The following is a 23,392-nucleotide window of genomic DNA, read 5'->3' on the forward strand; positions in this document are numbered from 1 at the left end:
TTTCTTGCACTCGTCTGAGTGTCAAATTACAAGAGGTTGGGTTTCGGTTTAAAACAAAAATGTGTGGAAAATTGTGTTGTTAATTCGGCCACAGAAATGGAAACAATTTCATAATAATAAAATAAAAATCGAAACAAAATCAAAAATAAAATGTATGTACGTGAAAATAAAGAATTAAAATCTGAAACAATTAGCATGTGTAACACGCTGAACATTTTTATTATTACGCTTTTAACTTGGCAATGCACTTTGCACATTATTTAATTTAGCTGTTGTTTTAAAATATATGCTGAAATTTAAAAATGTTGAACGTTTTTCTTTTTTACACTTACAATGAAACAATATTATTTAATATTACACTCTGATGTTCACTTAATCTCTTGGAACATTTAGCCGCAAAAAATGGAGTTATTGCATGTGTACCTCCACTGAATTCCAAATCACAGATTCAGTGAACATCAAATATTATTGCTGTCATGTTGCCACAAACATGTGTGCCTAGACAGACCGACAGATTATATTTCTTTTTCAATTTAATATTTTTTTCCTTTTGATATAAAACATCAATACATACATAGATATTTCTACCATGTTTGCTGTGATTGAATTTATTTGTCTGATGTATTTCATTTTTGTTTTCTTCTATTTTTTTCGTCTCCGTTTATCATTTATAGGACATCGCTGTTCATTGTTACCAGCTTGGTTTATGCCATCATATTGATTGTCGTTTGCATCGCTTACGTTATAAGCGATGTGACAACACATCGTCTACCCGTGCTATACTATGAAAGCTTCTTTACGTATTTGTATGGTGTCAGCATACTCTTCCTACTCTATGTCTTCTGTTTTCTGTTACAGGGTAAGTACAAAGAAAATGTGCATATTTTTATTATTAATTGAGAATTTAAAGTATGAATTTTTAAAAAAGTTGAAATGTGTTACTCTAGGTTTGTTTAAAAACCTTCTGAATCTTGTATAAGTTAGGGGAGTGGTCCATAGTAAGACACTCTTCATTATTACTTTTCAGATCCAAAGACATTATAAAATTGTCTAATGAATTTATGGAAAATTTGAAACCGCAGCCACATACGAACATCCTATGTTCTAAAGCGATAATAAAGCAAAAATAAACCAATAAACAAGTTTAAGAGTCCCATACCCAAGTTTCTATTAAAATTTGTTTGTTTGGAACACCATGGATACCTCTTCATCAAAATAAAATTATATATCGATTTAGCCATACATTGGTACTTCTCCCAGAATGCTTTGGTATATACCCAATCTAAAGGCACTAACAAATCTCCCGTTTATATTTCAACCTAACTGTCTGTAAGTTTGTATTTTGGTTTTTTATTGGGTTGCAAATTTTCAAAAATTATCAATATCACATTTCAGGTTAGCTCTCATATAACGGTACTTAACAAATTACGGGTTTTTCGGGTATTTGGGAACTAATTTTTTTTTTTTCTCATTGGGTAAAAAATCCCCCAATCAAGTTTCTGCGTAGACTCCATATAAGTGTAGCCCACTATCCGGAATTTTAATCACAGTTTTCAATCAATTTTATTTTGAGTACCAAATGTTCCTACCAAAAAATTATATTTTTCGGTCACAAATCGGTAGTTTGATATGTTTCTTCTCTTGTCAGTAATTTGCAATATCATAACCCACTTATATCTAGATCGGTGTAGGTATTTTGAGTAATGAAGGCCGAAGTTTGGCCCGATCGAAATTAACGTGATGTGCGGAAAAAACAGAAGTAATTGGGTGTTGAATCCCAGTTGTACAGTGGATGAACTATTAATTCCCGATTTTTGGGGTCAATGTGTGAGAATTCGCATTGTCATGGTGAACAATGTTTTGTTATATCAGGTTGGGTAAAAAATCCATTATTTTTATATAAACTATAGACCTTATTTAACATGATTCGCTAGGTCCGATTTGGGCCAACTATGCATCGCTTTGTTGGTGACTTCATAATGCCTTTCTTATAGAAGTTGTGCTCTCCATTTGCAAAAAACTTTAGTAGTCGATTTTCACAATCCTCACTAGATACCAATTTTTTTTTATCATTAAACTAATTTTGCAACACAAGAAAAAGAAGATAATCGCTTGGTGCCAGCTATTTTGGAAAATATAGGTCACTGTATATGTGTGTGGCCTAGCGTTGTCCTCCTGTTGGCCAATCCTGGCAGTTTCTGGTCAATTGCTATCTTCAAACGGTCCAGTTGTTGACAGTAGAGATCAGAATTTAGCGTTTGGCCATATGAAAGTAACTTATAATAAATAATTTCCTCCCAGTCCCACCAAATGCATAGCAGAACCTTCCTGGCCGTTAGTCCTGGTTTGTCCACCGTTTGAGTTGCGCTTCACCGCTCTTTGACCACTATCGTTTTCGCACAAGGTTATCGTATGTGATCCATTTCTCATCTCGTCACCATCCGTTTAAGAAATGGGTCTATCTCATTCCGTTTGGCCAAGGCTTTGCAGATGGAAATTCGATCCATCCTATTTTTCTGTTAGTTGATGTGGGACCCAAACATCGAGCTTCATTTTGAATCCAGCTTTGTGTAAATGGTTTAAAACAGTTTTATGGCCGATGTTTAGCTCCTGGGCGATGTTACGCCTGCTAACATGCTGGTCAACTTCGATCATTTCTCCGATCCGATCTCCGATTCCATTCACATTTTCCGCGACCGGCCTAATGGATTTCTTTTTCCTCAAACTTAAAATATAAATATTTCCTTACTGATATTCTTAATGTTTTCTATGATCCATGGATGTCGAAGATGCTACCTATATTTTCCAAAATAGCTGGTTGTATGGGTATATTGAGCGAAAGTGTTCCATGAAAAATATTCAATCAATGACATCGACCCCTCGCCGTATATTTATAATATGGAATTGCAGGTCAACATCCTCATTCAAATTTTGGAGTGTATTTCCTCTTTTGTCAAAAGCGAAATAAAATCATTTAATCGGACCACTTTATTCAAATCTGCTGTATACGATGACAGTTCGCATTGATGCGAACGTATTCCGTAATCCCCAATTATTATTACCCTTTAAAGCATATTTGGATTCTTGCGAACTTATTGCACACTCTATAGGTTCGATTTCTAACTTCTAAAGCATATATGGATCTAATAAATCCATGGATTTCTGGCCAATTACATCGCTTAGACATTGGTAATATTCCTCATACACTATACTACCCTTTGAAAAAATCCACCAGGCTTGACGACTTTGCAATCGAAGTAACCTCTCATGGTTCGAACTTTGGAACTTTGGTTTTGACTTCAAAACATTAAACTTATGATTCGTCGTGGACTGGAGCAGATCTAAGCTGCCAAAGACTGAGTCGAAAAATGTCAACCTGGCGCTGTTTTTGATCCATATCGTCTTTCCAATCTTTGTTTTCCATAAATATAATTTTTCTGCAGGAAACATTATTTTTTCGAATGAAGCTTATACGGGTTCAATGGGGTCAAACCAATTTTTCTGGAATTTTTGCTTCTCACTTCGAAGAAAACTGTACCAAATGCCTTTAGATTATAACGAACTGGAAACTTTTTTTTAGTTTTCATTTTGATGGGCGTTTATTTGTACTAGTAATGACCTACTTCGCTGATCAGAATTATTACCAACATCTCCTGCATAATGGATCACAAATTTTGTGGTCATATCCACAACGTAGGTCGCCGTATTCTTTAATTATCCGTATAGTTGAATCCCGAAACTGAGGGAAACTGAGGGAATTTTCGAGGAAATTTCTTGTTAATATATTCCCATGTCCATAAATATTATATAAATTATATCGATTTGAAGGTCCACAAATCCTCTTATAAAACATTGTTAACTTCTCCGAATCATATTGTGAAGTAAACATATATGGCTTAAGAAAAAATACATGGTAATTTTAACATAAAAGTTAAGGTGCATTATTGACATTATTGAAATATTGACCGATTTCTTCTCCAAGATTTCTAAAATTTTCTCTCCAAGATTTCTTAAACTCGAGATTCTGACCTAAAGATCTAGTAAGAAAAGAGATTCAAATAAATTTGTTCGCCTTCTCTTTATTATACGATCTGAAACCTTTGGTGGATAATGGAAAATCTTCCGTCTTTTTACAGAAAGTTCCTGTTGCAATGGCGGCAACAATCAACCGAAATCTCCTAAAAAAGAAAAGAAATCTAAAAAGAGCAAGGAAAAGGATCCAGCCGATTCGAAAGATGCGAAAGGTGCCAAGGATTCCGGCAAGAGTAAAGCCAGTCCTTATCAGGTTAGTACAACCTTCAATCAAAAATTTAATCGATCATCATTCCAAAAATCGATTCTTCGAAACAGTTGATTAAACATTATTTTTTTTCATTTTGTTTGTTAATTCGTAAAAATTCTAATTAAAGAAAGAAAACTTTTTTCCTATTCATACATTTACTTTCTAATTGGAAACTTGTTTTTTCATACTCAAACTGTTGTTGATAATGTATATTAATAATGATTTGTTTCGTTATTTCGTTTTTTAATTAATACTATTGTTGTTGTTTTTTGTTTTTACTTTCAATTCAACATCGGCTAATAAATGATGTTGTCGCTTTGTTTCTATTCGCATCATCCCGTAAATACTCCTTAATCATCCCGTAAATACAACCTATCAAACACAAACAAACAATCAAACACACACAAACCCAAATCAACATTAAAAAAATACAACACAACTCTCCAAACCGAATGACTGAACGAACGACCAAAACCAATCAACCAACCAAACATCCATCCATCCGGACCAACCAACCAACAAAAAAAATCTCAACTGAATGTCGTTGTTGTACTATCGTTATTGTTGTAACCCTACTCTTCTACTACTCCTTGAAACTTTGTTAAAATCCTGTTTGCTGTCCTTTGTCATGTTTCTTTCTCGGTGTGTGTGGTGCATGTATGTGTTTCTGTTGCATATGGTGTGGTGTGGTCATAAAAATAACTTTGACATTTTGTTATGGTCTTTAAAAATAAAAAAATTACTAATATAAATGCTTTAAAAATCTATGCAAAAATATTTAAATATGCTAACAAAAACTTTTGTGACCACACAACACATGTACATACACACACTCACATGCTATGCACTCACACATAATCAGGAACGTTATCCTGTAAAGAAACGTGATTTAGTCAGACAAACTTTATTAGCACAACAGGTAAACATTATTTTTTTTCTATATATAATTTTGCTATACACATATTAATATAGATATACATATATGTGTGTATGTCCGCCTCTAACAAATTACTAATCTCCACTGAAGAAAAATATATATTTTGTAATTAATAAATTTGTAGATTTGATATTAATATGTATGTGTATTTGGTGTGGTATAAATAATTGTTGTAAGTTATCTGAAAACTTGATTTAATTGGGAATTTCAGAGAATAATGATCGGAAATTTGGTGCAAACTTATATTGTGAAATTTTGTTTGTGATAAGTTTCTCTAAGAAGCCGCAATGCCAAATTACACCCACTTTAATATTTACCGGAAATTTAGCAATTTCTTCGAAGAAGTTTGATACTCATTGAAATTTCATAATGCCAAATTACAATCACTTCAGCGCCCAGGACCATTGATATACGTAAAATAAGGCGGGATCAGTGTATTAAGGCTATGTTAAAACATGGACTTATATCGAATATTTTGTAAATATATTTGTCACCCTTCAAGAATTTAAGAATCCGGCGGCTAAACCATTTAAAAATACCGAAACTTTTACAATACCGTTATATCGGGAATATACCAAAACGAGGACATTGTACAATATTCTACCGATAGAAAAGAATGATATCGGACGAAATTAAATATATGACCTACATAGATATGTCTGAAATCTGTAAACATTACATGTGAATCAATAAAAATTATGTATTGGAACTATTTAATATCGATCAGTGTACAATTTCCATGAACTCAGACGAAGATATACAAGTGTTATGACTACATCTGAACATGTTTTACAAAATCCAATACATGTCATTCTGAACCGATTTCAAAAAAATTTAATACACGTCATTCTAGACACGATTCAATACGCTGTGGATATTTCGTGTATATGGAAGAAACAAATTTATTCGCATTTGTACATTTTATATAAAATCGACGAAATCGATTTCAACGAAACTTCGCACACATCTTTATAAAAATAATTCGGCGTGGTATTCCAAACTAATCGGACAAACATTAATTTGATATGGGAGCTATATCTAAATATGAGTTGACACATCATTATAGGTTTATTATTATTACATTGAGAGTATAGTGCACCATTTACATAAAATCGGTTGAACATATCTGAATAGAGTTCGTCCTTGGGACAAATAAGTGGGATGTGCCAAAATTCATCATATTCGGATAATAAATGCGATCTTTACTTCGTTTACAATTTAACATGGACAGATAGACAGACGGGGGGCGGTCGTACATAAATCGATTCTATGCATATTCTCAAAAGTAACCATGGACCTATCTCCTTTTCTTTTGCCTGTTACAAACATATGTACGGTGCGGGGTATAAAAATCTCTAAGGTGTAGTAGCAATGTCTGTGCTTAAGAGCTCTATCTTAAATATTGTTATTCCGATCCGACGTTATGGGTCATCCGAAGATTATTTCGAACTACAAACAAAATTTACCATCCACCTACAGAAGTGTATCAATGAACATAAATTGTTTTATAAGACAATCCTGAGGAAAACTAATAATTCAATCGTGGCAGATGCTCGCTCTGCCGTTGTTCTATGGAACATTGATGCCGTATGTGAACTGATAATGTAAATCGTGTTGTGTTATCCTTCGGTATTTTTTCCAACAGTATACATACGAAACTGCATGATCACCTGACCGAAAAATGTTTCTTCTCGCTAGTTATTATCCAATTTGACAATCGGTTAACAAAGCCACGGGGCAAAGACGTTTTTAAGATTTCGAAGCAAAGGTAGCTTGTCAAGTTGGTCGTGTAACGATTGTTCCGCTTGAGCAACATAGAACGGTCAATTCTAGGCCGTATAACTCAATTTGTTTTTCTGAAGCCTTTGAGACGTGTCAATATTTCCCATTTCCATGGCATTTGATAATATTCGGGTGAATACAATTAATTCATTTGCAAAACTCTATTTTTATATGTGGGGTAGTTTCCAGTTGATTTGGAAAAAGTGCGAAATTTGAAAAAGAAATCCATTCCATCAAACAATTTCAAATTTATCCTGCTGTTTTTTGGTTGGTGCAGTTTTTCTTTGACAAAGGCGAAAATGCAAGTCAAGTGGCTAAGCATGTGAATGGTGTTTATGGCTCCGATGCTGTAACAGACAATTAAGTGCAATTTTGGTTTCGCAGATTCCGTTTGAGAATTTTTTCTTGCATTGCAAAATTTCTTTCATGATAAAAAATTGGTATTTAGGGAGGATTTTGAAAATCGACTATAAGAGTTTTTTGCAAATTGAGAGCAGGTCTTCTATGAGAGAGGCATTATGAAATTACCTTTAAAATGGCAATAAAACCTTCACCTTTAAATTGGCCCAAATCGGACATTTCGAAGCATGTTAAATAAAGTCCTATAGTTCATATAAAGATAATGGATTTAGTTTCCCCAACCTAATATTTACCCTCGTATTTAACAGTACCGCCCGATATTTGATTTATCCTACAAAAAAATCATAAATTTCAGTCAATTACCATCATAGTCGATACCATCCTATTTTCGATATTTTAAGATGTTGAGCTCGTTTTTCAACCGAATTAGTTCTACTTAGAAATTTTGGATTCTCATTGGGTGGGAAACAAAAAAGATTTATATTTATCAACGACGGTATCTCCCTTTTTGGTATTTTGAGGATTTCAAATATGTTTTTATATAGACTTGGCTCTAATTTGATATGTTATGTTTCTATTGGTTGGAACATTTTCCTATAAAAATCATTAATATAGGTTCATATTTACGCATATTCCATATAATGGTCCAGACCCTTTATAGATTTTTGATATGTACATCATCCAACCGAAGTGATTCTATTTTGGCATTCCGGGACCTTAGTGGGTAAACACATTTTTCTCAAAACATTTTCAATATAAGTCAATATTTCTACATAGTCCCCATATAAAGGTCACCCGTCATTTTCGATATGTGTAATGTCCTAGTAGTCCAATTTTCCAACCTGAGTATCTGAAGTTTGTTATTCATGACATAGCACACACACACCAAAGTTCCGATCCATTTTAGATATTTTGAATGCCCTTTCGAAACGTATCGAATTGAGTATAGAATGAATTGTATTTAATCATCAAATAAGAATCGTGGGAGCCTTTATATAAATATAGTTTTGTGGGGTATCATATGGTTGACCCTTTTATTACTAGCCATTTTTGTTTTTTCTTTTAATTTTTCCAACTTCAGCAAAAATGGGGGAATCCACAGCCCTTGTTAATCCTTAGCTCTATTCCTATTAATCAAGTTTTCAAATATACTTATTACTATATTTATCTGTGTAGAGTCGTATATAAACGTGGTATATACTTTAAATAAAAAATAATAATCTTTTACTAACTCTGTGCCTTTTTTATTCCAACTAATAAACATTTACTTGGTGGTGTACGACAACATAAATATGGATAGTTATAATGTTTTTTTTTTTTTTCATTTGGAAGATAGTATATATTAAAAACAAACATATTAAACAGGTAAAATTAGGCATTTCATTTCGGGTTGGTCCGCTGGTACGATTTGAAAATTTTCTTATTAAAAAAAAACACTATTAAAATTGTCAGTAATTGTCCATATAAATTTTTTTGTTATTACAAACTCCTATTTAAATTAAATTAATAGAAGCTTAAATTTAATAAAATTGACAATTCGTAACAATTCTATCTGTTTTTTTTTATAAATTCTTTATAATCAATTAATTATGTAATTTCGTCTCTTAAAATTACACTTAAGGCCCAAATAACCATTAAATCCATGAAGCTAATGTGACATCAATTAATTAATTTAAAAATGAATTCGCTTTGGTCCACTGTACGATAACCAAATTAAGAACGAATAAAACATCAACATAACCGATGTGTGCTCAAAAACCAATTATGGTTGAACATCAATGACGGCATTACATTATGACAGATGGACAAAGAGACAGACATACCTTCAATTTTTGCACTCACTCAGTCAGACGATACACGAACACACACACTGACACTGCATCCATTCAACGATCGCCAAACACTTTATGTTGTTCAGCATCAATCAATTATCACAATACACTTAACATGGCCTACTAGTAGCAACAACGGCGTAAGCAGCAGTATCAGGCTCAAAAACCAACAAAAAATGTATATATTCGTAATTGTGTCAAAAGTAGGTTATATCGTAAGTTGAGTTGAGTCAACTGTGTTAAAAGTCGTAAATTGATGTTATAGCTCTTAAATGTCAAAATAAGAAATAAGACAAATAAACTGCTAAGCTTCTTCTGTTAACAAGAAAAATAAAAATAAAAAAATATTATTATTGATGGTTGACATTTAGGCCATTTATGGATGTGGGGGTCAATCATATTTGTAAATAAATAATATTTATTAAAAACATATATATTTCTTTTTGTCTTCCCCCATCAGGTTAACACTTGTTGCAAAGTCTTGGCCCTTTTCGTCTACATTGTCGTATTGACGGCTCTTCTGTTACATTTTATTCTGGTTTTCCATTGGACAGTTACGATGCTAGTTTTTCTATTCTTAGGTGTTGTCCACTATGTGTGGATACCAAAATTTCTTGGTCGGGTAAGCTTTCAAGCTTTACACAAAAAAAATCAATACAAAATTTCCTAGTAATTTTGATGTGTCCACACATTTGATTGCTTGATGACATTTCCCTAGGCTTGATCAAGCTTAAATGTTTTCAAATTGTATATTCAAATATATTATTTAGACAGTGCTAGTTTAACAGTCTGCATATATATTCAAAGACTGCTTAAAATATGCCTATAGAAATATTAATTGATTTTTTTCTTAACAGGTGAAATATATATTTTGTTACTTACCTTTCTGAATTTTTAAATAGCTTTTGAGTTTCAGGATGATTCTGAAATGAAAGAGAAAATGAAACCGTTAATTTTACTTCAATGATCATAATATAGATTCTGATGTCATTTATCAAAGATAATATTTCTTTTTTGTGGTATTTGAGTTGGAGGGTATCGAAACATCAGCACAATATTTTTTCGGGGACACATAACATGGGGTTGATTTTTTAAAGAAGATTTCTTCAACGATCATTACATGAACGTATTTTTTAAAGATTATTTCTTTCAAGGACGCTTACAAGCGTGGATCCGCACAAGATGTGGATTTTTTAAGAATGTTTTTTTTTCATGAAATATAAAAAAGGGACCATAGTAGCAAGTATTTCCAGGTACCATATTTCAAATAATATTTTTTTAAGGAATCATAGAAGCGTGGATTTTTTAAATAATATTTGTTCTGGAACCATAGAAGCGTGGATTTTTTAAAGAATATTTTTTCAAAGTCCATGGAAGCGTGGATTTTCACAGAATATTTTTTTAAGTACCATTATAGGTGTGGATATTTTAACGATTTTTTTAAGGACCATTATAGGCTTGGATATTTTAACGATTTTTAAGGACCATTATAGGCGTGGATATTTTAACGATTTTTTTAAGGACCATTATAGGCGTGGATACTTAACGGATCTTTTTAAGGACCATTATAGGCGTGGATATTTAACGGATCTTTTTAAGGACCATTATAGGCGTGGATATTTTAACGATTTTTTAAGGACCATTATAGGCGTGGATATTTAACGGATCTTTTTAAGGACCATTATAGGCGTAGATATTTTAACGATTTTTTTAAGGACCATTATAGGCGTGGATATTTTAACGATTTTTTTAAGGACCATTATAGGCGTGGATATTTTAACGATTTTTTCCATGAAGCGTGGATTTATATAGAATATTTTTCAACCGATCACGAAAGCGTGGATTTTTTTGTAGAATATTTTTTCAACCGACCATGAAAGCGTGGATTTTTTTATAGAATATTTTTTCAAGTACCATGGAAGGGTGGATTTTTTAAATAATATTTTTTCAACCGACCGTGGAAGAGTGGATTTTTTATAGAATATTTTTCAACCGACCATGAAAGCATGGATTTTTTTATAGAATATTTTTTCAAGTATCATGGAAGGGTGGATTTTTTAAATAATATTTTTTAAGAGACCGTGGGGCGGGTATTTTTTAAGAATATTTTTAGTGTATTTATGAACTTTTTGAAGCGCATTTGTTTTTAAAGAAAGAAAGGTAGATTTTTAAAAATATTTTTTAGAAAACTTTCAGGAGCGTAAATATTAGAATAATATTATTTTAAGATCTAAAAGAAGCGACGATTATTTAAAAATATTTTTTGAAGACAAGAACAAGCGTTTTTAAAAAATATTTGTTGGAGTACTATTAGAAGCGTAGATTTTTATACCCTACACAACTATGTTGTCAGGGTTTTATAGCTTTGTGCAGCCCCAAGAGTTTGTAACGCCGCGAAATATTGGTCCTAGACCCACCTTTAAGTATACCGATCGTCATATCTCGACTAGCTGAGTCGATCTACACATGAGTGTCCGTCCGTCTGTCCATTATAATTTGTAAACACGATACAGGCCACAGTTATGGACCAATCTTCACGAAATTTTGCATGTAGAATGGTTTCTGGCCAATGAAGATCCCTATTGTTTTTGGAAAAGATCGGTTAATATCTAAGGGATGAAATGGACCAAAAACTTTATTTTTGTCGGTTTTTCTGGTCGCTCCTAAAGCCGCAATTATGGTCCAAAAATCCCGAATTTTTACATGGAGAAGGAGATTTGGGCAAAGAACAAGCATTTATTTTGATAAAGATCCGTCAATATTTAGCGGGTCAAATGGACCCAGACTTTTGTGTGAAAAATTACAAAATTTCGATAATATGGCGTATAAATTTACTTCTCAGAGGAGTGGTTGGCCTTTAAATTGGTACCAATTATATTGTCGTATGTACTCGGATGTGGGAGTTACACGTAAATATTTACAGGCGCTTACGTATTCATATATTATTTAGTAATCCATTACCACACTAGAGGGCGGAAATATAGCACTGATCGCTTTGAAATTTTCCATGAGGATCCAGTTATGGTCAAGGACAAAACTTATAACTTTCGGTGATGATCAGATTATACTTATGGGATGAAGTGTGTGTTTTTTTTCGAGTCGATGCCAATAATAGGACGAACATCACAACACAACCAACGGTGATGGGAATTTGAAAAATTAATTAAAAGAGATGGACTGAATATGAATAGTAATATTCGGAAAATATGTCAGTGTAAGGAAAATGTGTTTTTGACCTCTAATTGGACAACATTAAGCAAATATCACGAAATATTCCCCAGGCTCGAAATAAACATCCGCCGAAAGTTAGAGTTCCGTGGTAGTTTTGTAGGGTATCGTATGGTCAGCCCGACTTTACTGCTCCGCTCACTGGTTTTCAATATTTTTGGAGGACGTTTGGTAGCATAAATTTTTTTATATATATTTTTAGGACTATCTTTGGGAAAAATATATTTGGAAATTTGTAAATTAATGTAGTTTTTTTTTTTTTTTAAATTATCTTCAGCGCTGATTTTTTTAAAATATTTTTAGAGGTCTATCAGATGCATAGTTTATTACAAATCTTTCTTTTAGAGTCCTATCAGAAGCATAGATTTATTGTAACAATTTTTTAGAGTAATATTAAAAGCCTTGATTTCTGAAGACTATTTTTTTCAAGAACCACCAGAAGAAAAACTGTGGTATTGTAGTTGACCACATCTGACGCCATATAATTCACAACATTTAAATTTTGTTTACAGCATTTCATAATCTACACACACACAAACAAATTACAAAACAATTCGCCAAGGTATTGGTAAATAACATTGCATGTATTTATACTCCTTATACTCATACAATAACACAAATCGAAAAACAGTCATCTAATCCAAAATCCAAGTCACTAGAACTCAGTAAATCCTATATCCAAAAAAATCCTGATAATTATACATTTATGCGACCAATGTTAATAATATTTTCCCTTATTAAATTTTTAATTCTGTTGCCCATTTTCCCCCTCCAAAAGGACTCTCAAGCTGATGCTGAAGTTGCAGTAACACCAAAAAATTCACGCAAACGTAAAACAACCCACAGTGATTTGACACATGGCAGTTTCTTTTTACGTGTCGGGGCTATTGGTAAGTGGAAATTCAATATTGAACATAAGATTTAAAATAATGGTCCCTGTCAATTTCAAATGTCATAAAAATATAATTTTTCGGAAATACTGAATATACGACTCTGTCATATATAGGGAAATATAAAATAAATACTTGGGAAATGTATTACATATTTAATATGAACTTAAAAATAAAATAATAATTTCTATAATTTATTTATAAATATTTTTTTCTAATAATAATAATTGATTTCGTTTTTTCCCAACAGCTTTTGGTTTGGGTGCCATGATTTATATTGGCTTGGAATTTGGCTCGTTCTTTGAAATACCCTTCGATTCACCCTGCCATCACATTTTGATTGGCGTCAATCCATTGTTGCAGATGATCTTTACCTTTATGCAAATGTATTTCATCTTTATGAATGCCAGAGTAAGTTTTATTCGTTGTATTGTATAAAAAAATATAATTTTAAATTATTTTATATTTAAAAAAAAAAATATTAGTTTCTAAATGATTTTTAAAGCCATATGGGTGTAGAAATTTAAAACATGAATGCAAATGGGGTATTTTAGAAAGAATGCATTTAACGAAAGCAATACTGACTTATTTCACGAATAGATGATGAATTTAATGGAGACACAAATCGTGAAAATCGTTGTCCACGATTATTTTTTGTGGATGTGGATATAGCAAAATCATTGAATACCAAGTCGGGCTGCCCACGTTTCGGACAAAAAAGGGTTTGTTTAAAATTATGTGTATGCGCTCATATTGTGATGGTACAGAATGATTTGACCTATTATGTTCGTTTTTAGAATTTCTCCAAAAATTCTGGGTAAAGAAATTATGGTATACCACTCAGACTTAGCCATACTCGGTCCTCATGCGGAACATGTTTGCTGAAGAAACTGGTAACTATTTGCTTCGAAGTTCTGCTTTCAAGAACAATTTTTGTCGAATTATGCTCGTCTTCGAAGACCCATGGAAATAAACCTATAACCTGCCATTAGAAGTTAGCTCTCCGTAATGCTAGTTTGTTGGATGGTCTGCAGGTTTGCAAGAAAACGTCTGTATTCAAACAAAGCCATGTCGACACACTTGAACCTCAACATGTTTCAACTTTTGTTAAGTTTATTTGAGAAGTGCTGGTAAATCCAGCATATTCAGGAATTCATCATATATCGTAACTTACATCGCACTATGGAATGAGGAAAAACTTACATCGCGATGTGGAAAGTTTGAAATAAATTGAATATAGATATGGTCCTAGACCCACCTTTTGGTATACCGATCGTCATGCCTGTACGTCCGTCTTCCCATTATAATTTGTAACCTGTAGTTATGGAGCAATCGCCACGAAATTTTGCATGTAGATTCGGTTCTGGCTAATGATAATATTTAGGGGATGAAATGGACTAAATCAATTGGGTCAAATGATACCGCAGAGGAGCTGTAGACACCTAATTATTGGTCAAGAGATTGCAAATATCGCGAAATATAGATCCATAAGAACTTAGAGCTTAGTGTTAACATAGGGTCGGCCCTTCCGATTATATCGTTTAAAACTCTTATTTTTAAAGGATTATAAGAAGAAGGGGCGTAGATTTTTTAAAAATATCTTTTTGGAGGACTATAAGAAGCGTAGATAATTAAAAATATTATTTTGAAGGAATAGAAGAATCGTAGATTTTTTTGAGGAATTTCAAAACCGTGATTTTTTTTAAATTTTTTAAAAGACTATCAGCAACGAGAATTTCGTAAAAATATTTTTTAGGACTACCAACTGCGTGAATTTTGTAAAAATATTTTTTTAGGACTACCAACTGCGTGAATTTGTATACCCTTCACCATACTATGGTACAGGGTATTATGTCTTTGTGCACATGTTTGTAACAGTCAAAAGGAAACGAGATAGACACTTGGTTCCTTTTGAGAATATACATAGAATCACTTTCTGAGTCGATTTATACATGTTTGTCTGTCCGTCGGTCCGTTTGTAGATGTTAAATTGTAAACAAAGTACAGGTCGCATTTATGATCCGATTTGGATGAAATTTGGCACAGCTCACTTCTTTGGCTCAAGGAAGGACCCTATTGAAACTGAGGAAAATCGGGTCAGATTTAGATATAGCTCCCATAGAAGTTTTCGTCCGATTTAAGGTAAATGGTGCAACAAAGTCCCTATATATCTTTCGATTTGCACGAAATTTAGCATAGGGTAATGAAATAGGTTGAGAATGATGTGTGCTAAGTTTCGTGAAAATCGGTTCAGATATAGATATAGCTCCCATATATACTTTCGTTCGATTTTATGTAAATGGTGCACTAAAGTCCCTAAATATCTTTCGATTTGCACGAAATTTTGCATGGAATACTGAATTAGGTCGGGAATGATGTGTGTCAAGTTTCGAAAAAGTCGGGTCAGATTAAGATATAGCTCCGATACATAGTTTCGTCCGATTTTATGTAAATGGTGCACCAAAGTCCCTATATGTCTTTCGAATTGCACGAAATTTGGCATAGGGTACTGAATTATGTGCAGAATGATGTGTGTTAAGTGTCATGAAAAACGGTCCAGATTTAGATATAGCCCCGTATATAATTTGGTCCGATTTTATAAAAATTGTGCAGCAAAGTCCCGATATAACATTCGATTTGAACGAAATTTTGCATAGTGTTCTGAATTGATTCTTGAATGACGCGTGTTAAGTTTCGAGAAAATCATGGATGATGTCTAATGTAATGGCCATTGACAATTGTTTCTATTTTTTTAATATATATTTTTTCTTATATTGAGATATTTAAAGTTTGTATTTTATTTCAAAAATAATTTGTAATTTTGTAACTTAGGCTTGGACTTAGGCCATTGTCAAATGATTTGTATCAGACTTAGACTTGGACTTAGGCCATTGTCAAAGTAAACGTCTCATATAGTAGTAATAAAACTCAGGGTTTTAAAGGGACGAGCAGTATTGTTTATCGTTAAATGCATTCTTTTTTCCAAAAGTCCAGTAAAAACTGAAAACAATTCGCAAATCATGTTCACTTATGCTTAGCAAATCATTATCAGCATCATCATCATCGTCACTTCATATTTTTCTCTTTCCCTTCATTCAAAATACAACAATCAATTGGCATACAATTGTAAAACATACACACAAATACTACACAAATTCATCATCGTTCATTCATGTGATAAATTTCATGGAAATCATTCGAATTTGTTGGTAACCCAGTGAACATTTATGATAAAGTCCAAAAAAAAAAATAAATAAAATAAAATTAATAAAGATATTGGGTAGAAATACTAAAGAAAATCTTCGATTTATTGATAGAATTATTATAAGACCACTCACTCGATTTCCATAAAATGTTCGCTGGGTTTTATCGACACACACACACTCTTCAAACATTTCCACTCGATCCACACAAACACTACGAAAAAACAAATATCCAAAAGAAAAATTGAAAACAAAATTTATTTTTGCTATGCTGCTAATTTAACTCATGCAACCCTTCTCCCTCTCCCCCTACTTTTGTGTCATTCGTTAAACCATCTGTATGTATCACCGCGCAGACTAGGCCACCATACCAGGTATGATTTTGATTTTTGCTCTGAAATCATCACATTTTTTGGTTCGATTTATACTTCGTTTATTAAAGGCTTTGCTTTCAAATTTTTATGTTCAAAGCTATTGATTTTTTGTAAAATTAAATAAAAAATTAGGTGTGTGTATGTTCCGGTTATGTGGAACATCCTAATGGCTTTATTTTTTCGGGGGCAAATAACTCCTAAATTTGTGAACAATAAATTAAGAATAACATGTCTATGTTAAAACAGAGAAGTTATTGTATCCAATATTATTTTTCACTCTCTCTCTCCCTCTCTCTTTCGAATTGTCTACAGTTGAATATCCACCGTTTCAAGGTTATTGCCCGTTTTGGTCTAATGCATGTGGTAGCCACCAATATCTGTGTCTGGATACGTACCCTGGTCAAAGAGTCTTTGCTTGAAATCACTCTCTACCATCAACGTCGTGATCCCGATCCCAATGAGTCTTCGATTGGCCAATCGATTCGCCAACATGCCCTGCGTCATGCCGGCACTGTGTTGCGCACCCATTATGGACCCAATGAAGAATTCGAAGTCTTGGATGGTGAAGATCTTTTGCCTAAGGATGCATACACCACTAATGGTGTCCTGTCGAAAATGTTGGCCAAAACTGTGGATGGTATTTCCAAAACATTGGGTATGGGCTCAAATGAGGTGGCCGACCCCACGACAAGTACCACTACCACCACCACAACTACAACAATGAGACCGGCATTTACCACACCCTATCAATGGCAAAGCACTACTGTGGCACGCAAGTTGAAGAAGTTTATCACTAGTACCACGGCGGCGGCAACCATGGGCACATCGTCTTCAACACCCAGCACGACGACAACAACTTCGACATCTACCACCACAACAACCACCGCGTTGCCAGCCACCTCACCATTGGCGACAACAACGACCACAGAATTACCCTTTAACAGTTACCAGCAGAATTTGTACTCCTCCACCGGTTCTCCATTAGCTGCTGCAGTAGAACACTTGGCCTCCTCCCCAACCACCACCACAGCTGCGGCTGAGACCACCGCCTCTGCGTTTGATACCTCTAGTGTAGCCTCCAGTGTAGCATCATTTTTCTCATCTCTCATGTCAAGCACCCCATCATCACCCACCACCTCAACCACCACCACAAACATTCCCATCTCCACTACCACCACCACTGCATCATCCTTGGCCGACAAGACCACCGAAAGTTCATTAGGATTCATTAACAATCTCATGGAAAATAGTTACCAAACCTTCTCCGGTATTTCCCATCCTGAAGCGGCCAGCATTGTGACCTTTGAGAATTTCGAAAACCTAGACAACATCTATCCGGCAGCCCTGTCCTCCAATGTGGGCACCCTGAATTCCACCGCCTGCGGTCGTGTCGATATTATGGGTACCATTGTATACGATTCGGCTCCCTATTTGTATCCCTTCATCATTGAGTATTCCCTGATTGGTGCCGTTGTCCTCTATGTCATGTGGAAACACATTGGCCGCTATCCCGGACGCATGAACGACGATGATTTGGAACATCGCCTTGAAGTGATGTTATCACGACGGGCTGTGGCCATGGCTCAACAGGCACGTTCCGGTCGTGTGGACTGTGTCGGCTCCTCGAAAGGTTTATTCTTTGGTCTATTGTTGTTGGTGGGTGCTTTGATATGTTTGATACTCTTCTTCGTCTTGGTGCGTCATCAGCAGTTCTCGTTGCTGGCCATTTATTTGGCCGATGCCAGTCATTGTATATTAATGGTATTTGCCATTTTGGCCATAATTATTGGATTTATAAGGTAAGCAAGTTTAACCACAACCAAAAATCGATATTAACATTTCATTTTCCTTTACAGAGTCAAAAATCTGAAATTCCGTTGTGAGGAACAATCCAACTTGAATGACATCCTTTTGCGTATCTCTGCTTTCGGTCTCTTCACCTATTCCGTGTTCTCCGTCATTTCGGGCAGTCTTAAGGTTTTGGAGCATGAACCCAGCCTTTTGGTTACCACCACCAGTGCTGTTGCTGTCCTTCAAGTCATCTTGCAGCTGTTGTTCATTGCCGATGTTTCGCGTCGCCGTGTCCATTTACCCGAACATGATCGCAGCAAACCGGGTCGTCAAATTGTCACCTTCTTGTTGATCTGCAATGTGGCCATGTTCGCCATTTACACATTTGATGCTCAAAAAGTATACGCCAATCCCGTAAGTAGATATGTACGTGAGCAATATTCGGCTATAATGGAGATATACGTATGTGTGTTAAACAACAAATTGTTGCTTTTTTTCTTTCTTTCTTGTTTTTTTTGGAAGTCTATTTTTTTAATGTGAACCCCAAATTGCGTCCAGTAGTTGATGATGTAGTTCTTTTTATCCAAGTAGTTGAGATTTTTTGCTCATATTTCATCTCTGAAAGCAACTACATTTTTGAAAAACACCTTTTAGTAAAAAATTCGGTCATAAGAGTCGGAAAATGATTAGCTATTGTGGAAAAATTGTCAGCTGGATTTTGTAAGCGGAAAATAGAATCACATAACAAGGCTTATATGACCGACGATAATTAGTTCTTGAAAATTACTGAGCCGTTCTCTAAAGTCTCGATAATTTTCAAGTTTTTATAAAAACTATTATTGGGAAAAGTATGGCATTGTCCGCCAATGGTTAAGACAGGGAAGACCATAGTTTCGGATCTCGCCATTAATCATCATCAGTTCCCTTAGTTTTTTTGTTGGGATGTTCTCCCCTTGTTGACCACGAAGGCCTTGCTAACCACGAAGCAAGGCACCAACGAGCTTCTCAGAGAGGTGGTATCGCTGGTAACGTAAGTAGGATTTGTTACAAGAGGCATTTGGGTATGAAAAGTTTTTTTGTAAATAAGTAATAAATAGCTTCTCCTCCACCATGAGGTGGACTTCTAAAATACCAGTAATATTTCGGGACCGTCATAAAATGCGGTCTATGTCATGTAATCAAAAGTTGACCGATTTTTCGTAAAGAGGTTAAAGGTTAAAAACCCAATTAGGTTAAAAACTTCCCAAAAGAAAACAAATAATGGGGAGTTACGTTAAATGGAGGCTATACCAAAACGTGGATCTACATATATATCCCGTTTTCAATATCAAACATCGCTGGAGCAGTAACAATGTACGTGCAAAATTTCGAAGCTCTATAGTAATTTCATTTCTGAGAGTTTGTACAAGTAATGTTGGGAAATCGAACATTTTTTGCTAGACTAAACGGGATTAACAATTTGCACAAAAAGATTCGGAAATCTTAAACGTTGTTAGAGTAATATCTAAATAGTAATCGATTCTAATCAATTTCAAAGTGAATCGTTCTTGGACCAAATTATTGATTCGCATCAAATTGTTTAAAAATTAGGTAATAGAGTAATTTCTACAGACCGGTTGGGAAATTATAGCTATAGACGTGGAATAAAAAGATTATCTGCAGCTATTGCAGTTTACTTTTTAGATGGCATAAGGAATATGAGGATTTTCATGACCATATATTCCCTCAGAAGTGGCATTCCGAGTACTTGGAGGGTGAAAAACTTTTTTGCACAAAATTGTCGATGTAATACCATGTTTTTCCAAAACCTCAATGGCTTACAAATGTCCCTGCCCAATTTCAGTATTTATATGGTTTTTGAAACGTTTTCCAAACGAAGTGGCTTGTAGCTTGGCATTCCTAGTTCTTGGAGGGTGAAACTCCTATTTGCAAAAATGCTTTGATATAGATCCGATATAGCCAAAGCTTCCTTAAAACTGTTCCGGTCCAATTTCAGTATTTTTTCTGGTTTTTGGTAAAATCCTATGCCAAAAATATTCAATGAAAGTTCATAAGTTGACCTAACCCCCAAATAATAGTGCCGATCCACTTTTAGAATTTTGAATGTTTTTTGTACTCTCCTCCATAAGCTGAAGTGTATATCAAATTTGTCAGTCTGTTTGCAACATATATATTATTGATCAGAATAAAATTCTATTTCGTTTTATGGGCGTCCATCTGTCCGTCTGTTGAAATCACAATAGAGATCGGAATATTTAAAATAGAGCCCTGACATTTTGCACAGACATTTCTAGTACTGCTAAGATTTTTGGTATTTCAAATGGGATATATCGTTCACGTTTAGGTGTAGCCTCCATATAATGGTACCCCCATATTGGGTTTTTTGAACAAGTTTTTAATTTTTAGAAACGTTTTTTCAACTGAGTTGGCTGCAATTTAGTTTTTGGGTTATCATTGTATAGCACATGACCGTACCAAAAATTATTATTATTGATCCAAGTTTCAGGTAGCAGGGTATATAACGGCACCTTGCTATAACACCACACTCTTCTTCGATTTCCCTTTCAAGCGTCCTTGTAGAAATTTGAGTGACTTGCATATTTATACCCTTCCCCATGCATGTCCGTCCGACGGTCTGTCTGCCTGTCTGTCTGTCCATGTTAAATTGTAAACAATTTGGCACAGCTCATTTGTTTGGCCCAACGACGAACCCTATTGAAATTGGGAAAATCGAAAATCGGTTCAGATATAGATATAGCTTTCATATATATTTTCGTCCGATTTAAGGTAAGTGGTGTACCAAAGTCCCTATATATCTTCCGATTTGGATGAAATTTGGCACAGCGTAATGAATAAGGTCTAGAATGATGTGTGTTAAGTTTCGTGAAAATCGGTTCAGATTTGGATATAGCTCCCATATGTATCATCGTCCGATTTAAGGTAAATGGTGTACCAATGCCCCTATATATCTTTCGATTTGCACGAAATTTGGCATAGCGTACTGAATTAAGTCTAGAATGATGTGTGCTAAGTTTCATGAAAATCGGTTCAGATTTAGATATAGCTCCAATATATAGTTTCGCCCGATTTTAGGTAAATGGTGCACCAAAGTCCCTGGAAATCTTTTCATTTGCACGAATTTTGGCATAGCGTACTGAATTATAGATATATAACAAAGACGCGACGTCTGTTAGAATATACCCAAAGTGGTGAAGGGTATCATATAGTCGGCCCAGTCCGACTTTACTACTTTCTTTACTGGTTTTTCTAATAATTATGCGCTTACGACGATTATTAATTTTGGGCTTCGAGACCACCTCCTCGTTTTCTGTTCGATTGTAAATTGTCTTTCGTATAACTGAAATCATTTCCGACAATTCGATCGCACTTTTCCCTAATATTTCGATCTTCTAAATATGAAAATGTTAAATGATTATCCATGTGTAAAGTCATTTTTGACATGCTGTACATACAAGTTATTGGAAACAAATTAAAGGTCAACCACTCTTCTTGGATATACTGTCAGCAGCAAACGTTTAAACACAACAAATATTGATCGATATTCATCAAAACATCCATCAATCCCGTGTGAAATTTTGTTGTTGTAATCCATAGTACGGCGAGAAAAACAACAAAAAATTGTTTAGTCCATTTGATCCCCCAAGTATTAATCGAACAATATTCAAACTTCAAGATGTTGTCTTGTGCCAGAATTAAATTGGTCCATAACTAAAAATTATAATGGATAGGCAGGCGGACAAACATGCAAACATTGACTCAGCTAGTCGAGAAATGAGATCAGTTTTACAAACTATTGCGCCGATAATATACCTAAAAACATAGTAGTGTAAGGTAGTTAAATATAAAATAGAAAAATTTCGATATGCCGGACAAAAATTTAAAATTTAGTTTATGTATCGAAAATAAACTCATAGTTTTGTATGATAAAAATTATTATATAAATATGTGCAAAAATGTAGTTGTCGATCGCAATCAAACAATAATCTCATGCAAATCCATTGATTATTCATAACAAAAAATATGATTTTGTAAAAAAAAACAATGCATAAAATTTCAAATTTTTATTTCAAGTTCACTGCATACCAAAAAATCCAAATACACACACAAACATATCTTCATAAATATTGCTTCACATAATCATAATGTTCCTATCACAATGAATGTGCCACAATTTATCATCAAATATAATAAAATATTCTAAAATATATATTTTATCCTTTCTCTCAAAAACCAGGTGCAATTGGACTTCTATGGCTATGTACCATGGGCCATTATACAACGTGTTACACTGCCTTTATGCATTTTCCATCGTTTCCATAGTGCTGTAACACTAGCTGAGATCTGGAAGACCACCTATAAGGCGCGTTTGGAATAAATCCAAGGCCAATAAATGAATGAAGTAACAAGAACAACAACAAGAACAACATCACCGCCAACACCACAACAAATTATAAGAACAAAATAAACAAAAGAAGAAACACAACAAGCATTCAATTAAATTTAAGGAAATAACATTTTTTTTGGAGAATAAACAAATTCAATTTTTCATTTCTCTCCAAAATCATGGGAGAAAAAAAAGTTCAAGAAAACCAAAAAAAAAAAAACAACAACAAATTATCATATTAAAGCAAAAAATTTAAGAAATGTTAGTGAATCATTAAAAATAAAAAAGCTAAAGAAAAAACTCACCAC

At 34.0% G+C, this 23,392-nt stretch overlaps 1 protein-coding gene across 1 annotated transcript; it reads left to right on the forward strand.

Annotated features, from left to right (window-relative positions):
* Window positions 1-633: 633 nt before the first annotated feature.
* On the forward strand, window positions 634-23,075 carry LOC133327244 (proton channel OtopLc-like; the record flags this gene model as incomplete). Its single annotated transcript, XM_061535836.1, has 8 exons — window positions 634-859; window positions 4,137-4,285; window positions 5,145-5,201; window positions 13,200-13,311; window positions 13,562-13,722; window positions 17,201-18,687; window positions 18,745-19,093; window positions 22,935-23,075. Coding segments are annotated over 8 exons (2,682 nt in total), but the record flags the coding sequence as incomplete, so codon positions are not given.
* Window positions 23,076-23,392: the final 317 nt, after the last annotated feature.

The sequence above is a fragment of the Musca vetustissima genome, unplaced genomic scaffold, assembly GCF_032173495.1.
Source record: "Musca vetustissima isolate MV318-11 ecotype Yass unplaced genomic scaffold, APGP_CSIRO_Mvet_v1 utg19356, whole genome shotgun sequence".
NCBI lineage: Eukaryota > Metazoa > Arthropoda > Insecta > Diptera > Muscidae > Musca > Musca vetustissima.